At 40.4% G+C, this 6,000-nt stretch overlaps 1 protein-coding gene across 1 annotated transcript in view; it reads left to right on the top strand.

The window, feature by feature from the left end:
• The first annotated feature begins 1,271 nt into the window (after positions 1-1,271).
• itfg2 (integrin alpha FG-GAP repeat containing 2) overlaps positions 1,272-6,000 on the top strand; it is a 48,563-nt gene continuing 43,834 nt past the window's right edge. Inside the window, exons 1-3 of the mRNA XM_041257147.1 lie at positions 1,272-1,946; positions 2,602-2,697; positions 3,208-3,249. Of these exons, the coding sequence (XP_041113081.1) occupies positions 1,851-1,946; positions 2,602-2,697; positions 3,208-3,249 (234 nt within the window). The 5' untranslated portion in view covers positions 1,272-1,850. The remainder of the gene's footprint in view (positions 1,947-2,601; positions 2,698-3,207; positions 3,250-6,000) is intronic.

Here is a 6,000-nt window from a genome sequence, read left to right as displayed (position 1 = left end):
TAAGTAAACCGCCACCTTAATAACGCTATTTAAATATAGCTAATGTCAAGAGTTGGAATGAGGCCTTTAGTAGTTGTTGGGAGAGATTTGGAAAAGGAAACGGTCCTCGCTCTACCTGTCCTCGCTGTGACTGCCACAGCTCAGGCTGCCCTTGGTCGTGTGGCCCTTAGACTGCCACAGCTCAGACTGCCATTGGTCCTGTGGCCCTCAGAAGGCTGGTGCTCAGAACGGCTGGCGTTCTAAGACACTGATTGCCAATTTATACTGTCCTACAGGTCTAGAGCTGGTCCAGTTGCCACGCTATCTGAATTCATTTCAATCATCCACAGCTCTGAATTCTTTAGAACATTAATTCCTTCAACCAGCTAATGTTTTTACATCAGCAACAAGGATTCAATTGTACTTACCAAAATCGCTATTTTATCCCTGTCTACAGCAAACAACTAAACACAATCCAAGCAGGGTGATCGCCAGAGAGAAATGATTAGCAAAACAAAACAACCTTAGTTTTAACCTTACAGCCAGCTAACAGACACACCCAAACAGCTAATTTACTCATCGCTGATCAGTTTCGACGTTATCTAAATTCATTTCAATCAACAGACAACTGATTAGCAAAACAAAACAACGTGAGTTCGCATAGAAATGTAACAGCGATTGAATAAATAACGGGTATTTCAGGTGTTAAATCGCTTTGGGCCACTTATTTCAAAGTTGATTCTCAACTTTGAAATAAGTGGCCGAAAATGATTTAACTGCAGAAATACTCCATTTACTTATTAAATTTGTGTTACATTTTCTGTATGTGAATAAACTGGAATACGTTGTCTGTGCCATGTTTACCCGCTGCTTGTTTATCAGAATTAGTTTGGGGCTGGGATAAATACACATGGGGGACGTAGAACTTTGAATAAGTGGTTCAGGGGGATTAAACCCCGAAATACCCCAGTAACTTATTCAATGTGTGTTACATGTGCGGGTTGCGAATAAGTAGCTGGCCGATAAGAAGCTGGCGAATAAGAAGCCAACTTCAGCATCGTTATTGTTTACGCATTAAAGTGTATTATTAAAATTACAACGTCTATTATTGAAAATAGTGTCTATTATTAAAAAATATGTTTACATTTATGTCGTCTTAATTAATGCAACTGCTTAATTTAAAAAATATTTAAATTTACAACATCTCTTTTAATTTATCAGCTTGTATTTATATTCTTACCTCAGCTATTCTCTATCCTTGACAACCAAACCACGCACAAGTCTTTTTTACTGCTCATGAATATGCATGAGAGTGGCAATTACTGACAGCACGTCGATAGAGCTCTTGTCAGGCTAGGTGAAAACATCAGTGTGTTAAGGAGGGTGTCTCTGAATAAATCTAAGTGAATCGTGTTTAAAAATTCAATCGTTTTAAAAACAGGCGGCTTGCAATAGAAAATGAGGCAGATTTTCCATATATAAGATAGGGGGTAAGTCGCTACCGGAACTCTTTGGATTCCCATGATGCACCGGTTCGACAGGGACGGAAGAAAAAGAGGAGTTGACTGTCTTGAGTGTAGAAGGTCTTTGCTAGCATGTTTGAACTGTACTCTAAACAAATAAAAAAAAATAGTGTTTCAAGAAAGATATTCGTGTAAATTGTGAACTTCAACCTGCAACAAATGTATTGTACTGTGTATTGTGTCATTTGGGTTAAAGCGCGTTTGTTTTGAATTATATGTCGGGCGTTTTGCAGATTTCCTGATTTTTTATGGTGTTTAGTAGACAGTAGTCAGGGACTGCATTTCCTCTTTCTATTCGCCTGCTGGGCTTCTTTTTAGAGTACAGAAAAATTGCCTACCCCGAGTGCAATGCGTTCCCTCAGTTACGTTCAGCGGGTCAGTCTGGATTTCTCTGGCACCCTGTTCCCCCACGCAATATGCCTAGGAGATGCAGACAATGACACGGTATATTTCTTAATAATTGTATATGTTTACATGCATGCAACTCAAAACATTATTTTTTTTTTTTAAAAAGACGAAGGAAAAAATAAAGCACTGCTACGTGATGAAGATTTGAAATGTTAGTTGACGAATTAGTTCTCGTTATTGTAAAAAAAATAATATTTTTTTTCTACAGATTTCTCTTTCAACATTTTAATAAGACGAATATGGCATAACTAATGGTTCAATGGAAAACTAGACTTCTGAAAAGCCAAAATACACACGCACACACACCAAAACAGATTTGTACAGTCCACTGAATCCTTATAAAAAGTGTATTATGATAGATTTGCACGGGATTTCTGAATTTTTCCAATGCTATTTACCACAGTTTACCATGTTCTGCCAAGATTGAAATGTGCTTTGCTTTGCCATGCTTTCACTGTGTTTGATGACACTCTACTATGCTTTTACTACATAAACTTGTTTAAGGGAACTGTACTTGCTCTACCTACAGAATCAGTAAACGGATATACCTTGAGTAGTCAATCTGTCATAAATGTACAGTCCATGTTTGGTGACAAGTTAATTGTTGAACTAAAGCCCAACTGTTAAAATAAATGTAAATATAACTACATATTACTCAAGTTAAATACATTGGACGTTTCTTTTGTTTTAGCTAAACGAGCTTGTGGTGGGGGACACAAGTGGGAAGCTGTATGTGTATAAGAACGATGACTCCAAACCCTGGCTGACACGATCCTGTGTTGGAATGGTGAGATTTGAAAAAAAAAAAAAAAACTGCACCCGGGAAACAGTATGACAGGGGTTATATACTCTTGAGACTATGTCAGAGCTTCTCAAGTCAGAATGCAACTAGATGGGAGATTTTAGTGTGATTAATGTTGTCTTGTTAAGTTAAATGGGCTTTTAGAGTAAATATATAAACTAAACAGCAAGTTGGAAGGTTTGTATTTCTGTCCTTCTTGCAAGGCTCTATAGCCAAGGCCACATCGCATATTAATGGGTTATTGAGACCACAGGGGTTCTCTAAGGCAAGGGTGTTGTATAAGTGCTGTTTACTATAAGTCTGTAGCCATCATAATACAGTACTTTGTGTTATTGCACCTGGCTTTGTCTTGACCATGTGTTTCATCTCACGTCTTGGCATAGAAAAAGAGGATACCATTTCTGTTCATTCAGTACGTCTTCCACTAGCTGGTTTCATGTGTATAAACATCCAATTGATGTTTTTTTTTAAACATTGTTTTGTTTTGTTTTGCAGGTTACCTGTGTTGGAGTAGGGGACATTTGTAACAAAGGAAAGGTAAGTCGCAATGTTTTTTAAACAGACAGTTTTATGTTGATTTTGCATTTTATTTAACAAAATTGTATTTAAACAACATTGACACTACATTCCATCAAAAAAAATAAATAAATAGGGTAGGTAGGTTAAACTTTTGTATTTTATTTAATTTTTCTTTTTCCCAAATAAGCAGCGTGAGCTGGTAAAAGTGGCTGGTGATAGTTTACTTTACACTGTTATCTTGCTTCATTCTCCCACCATCTCCCCTTTCTCCACCTCGCAGCTGGCTCAGTCTCATTTTGAGGGTGCATCTCCATTAATAAACTTTCCGCCTGCCTTGTTTTATGCTATAGGATACAAACGAATCACAGTCTCTTCAAATTTGGTTAACGGTTTACAATGATATCAAAGTTAGGGGTATTATGTATTGATTGATTCATACACACGCGCATACATATGCGTGAGGTTTAGTTACGATTAAATAACATATCCACATAACTGTATGTTATGTATTTGTAATTAAATCACATTGCCAGCACACACTTGCATAAACCTCTTGGCACTGGGTATTCAGTGTGGCTCGGCACTGTCAGCATCAGTGCCGGTGTTACAGGATAATCCTCACTCAATTTAACAGGATCCATTACCCTGTGGACAGTCCGGTAAGAATGGGGACATTGAGACTCGCTCCCTCTTGGAATCGGGACCCGATTAAGAGTGGGGTCATGAGTCATCGGTACATATATATATATATATATATATATATATATATATATATATATATATATATATATATATATATATATATATGTGTGTGTGTGTGTATTTATATATATGTATCTCAGGTGACTTTGCCATAACAAGGTTTTTGATATATTGTAAACATCAGTGTTTTATATAATAAGTAGAGGTGCACCGGTAATCTGTAGCTTATCTGCATGGCACCAATATAAGGGAGAAAAACACAATTGGCTATTGGCATTTTTTATAAATTTTCAATTTTTTTCTTCCCAGCACAGCATTTATTTCGGTTTGGTGCGCTTACTGATGACACAAGAACACTGATTAGCTATTTTCCTTCAGTACTGACTGAGTGTAAGGTGCGACCAACCAGAATATCTCAAAAGAGCTGCGTTTGGCTTTTTTTTTTTTTTTTTTTTTTTTTTTAAGTATGTGAAGACAACAGATTGCAAGTTGTGTGTCTCAAGGGGCGATAGCTGTAAGGACTATAATACAACAAATTTAATCCTTCATCTCCAGGTATGTCACCCTGCAGAACACACAGATTTTTCAAAGACCACTAAGTAAAAGAAAGAGGCAGAATCAATGCAGCTAACTTTAATTCAAGCACTAAAATGTTCAAAGCAATTTGATCGTGAAGATCCCCGGGCAAAGGAAATAACTAAGGCCCAAATTTATAAAGGGGAATAACCAACCACAAAAAGCCATATAATGTGCAAGGCAGAGTTGGAAAACTGCCCGAGACAAGAGGCCACATAAGAAGCCGTCCTTGCGGTCTTCTTCATCTTCCTCTGCCTCCCCTTCTCCTTCTCCACCTTCTCTTCCTTCTCCTAAAAAGAGGAAGAAGAGTCACCATTCTAAGAGATTGTCTGACTCTGAACAAATGGAGAAACTCTGGGCAGCTGTTTCCCATCAGGGCACAGTGCTTGCTGAGCTGCTGCCTGAGCGCACTCCTGTACAGGGCTTTAAGTACAGACTGGCACCACGAGGATATGCTGTCCATCGTCGCCTCTGATGAGGCTGGCGGCCAGGAGTTCCCCTGTGAGGAGGTAGACTGACAGCCCATTACCAGTCCATGTATCCCTGTCAGAAGAGCTGCTGTCATTAATTAAGAGGGCCACTGCAAAATAGATAGGACAAGGAAACAGTCCGTCTTTGACAATGAGCCTGCTACGTCTACCGTGTCCCCCCCAGTGCACCCAGATTTTCTTTTTGATGTCTAATCGTCATGGGGTCACCCTGCTACAGCTCTGGCTGTTTCCAGGTCAATGGGCTCATCATACAGCCTGCATGACGCTGAAAAACTGGGGTTGGCTTACTTTCCTCCTGTAGATGCTGTAATTGCCTCGCTGGTGCAGGTGCCTAAATTAGCGCTCTTGACCAAGGATGCTACCTCCCCTAACAAACAGTGTCGGGTCTCAGAAAACATTCTGAAGTGGGCTTACTCAGCCGGTGGTGCGTTCAGCGCACAGCTGGGTAACTGTAGTAGTATCTTGGTAGCCTACCAGAGCTGTTTATTGAAGGCTGTCTCTGAGAGTCGTAGACCCTCACCACAGCAGCTAGAGGAGCTGCGCTTGGTGAATAGAAACCTGCTCTGTATCTCAACTGAACGGACTTGCTGCTTTGGTAGCTGCAAGAAGACAGCTTTGGCTTTCCCAGACACGAGTGTATGATGATCTGTTAGATGTCCCCATTACATCGGAGCATATCTTTGGTCCTGCGGTGGATGAAATGCTACAGCACTCTCACCGTGCATGGGAGTCCACAAATGAACTGGTGCGTCTGCTTTCCAAGCGGCCACCTCAGATGCATAAACCAGCAGCAAACTGGTGCTCAAGGCCCCAGCAGCCTCGGAGACCAGCACAGCCAGCTGCTACTACAGCCAGAGGGGGTTTTCATAACCAGCTCGCGGCTGTGCACCATGGCAACTTTAACAAGTTCCGTCGCCAGCCGCAGAAGCAAAGACCTCAGGCTAAGACACAAGCCCAGCAGGTGCCCTAGGGCCTTGCTGCCAGAAGCCCAGGGTTCCTT

Source organism: Polyodon spathula, chromosome 8, assembly GCF_017654505.1.
Source record: "Polyodon spathula isolate WHYD16114869_AA chromosome 8, ASM1765450v1, whole genome shotgun sequence".
Lineage (NCBI taxonomy): Eukaryota > Metazoa > Chordata > Actinopteri > Acipenseriformes > Polyodontidae > Polyodon > Polyodon spathula.
The sequence above is the reverse complement of the archived record's forward strand: the minus strand, read 5'-3'. Positions and strand labels throughout refer to the sequence as shown.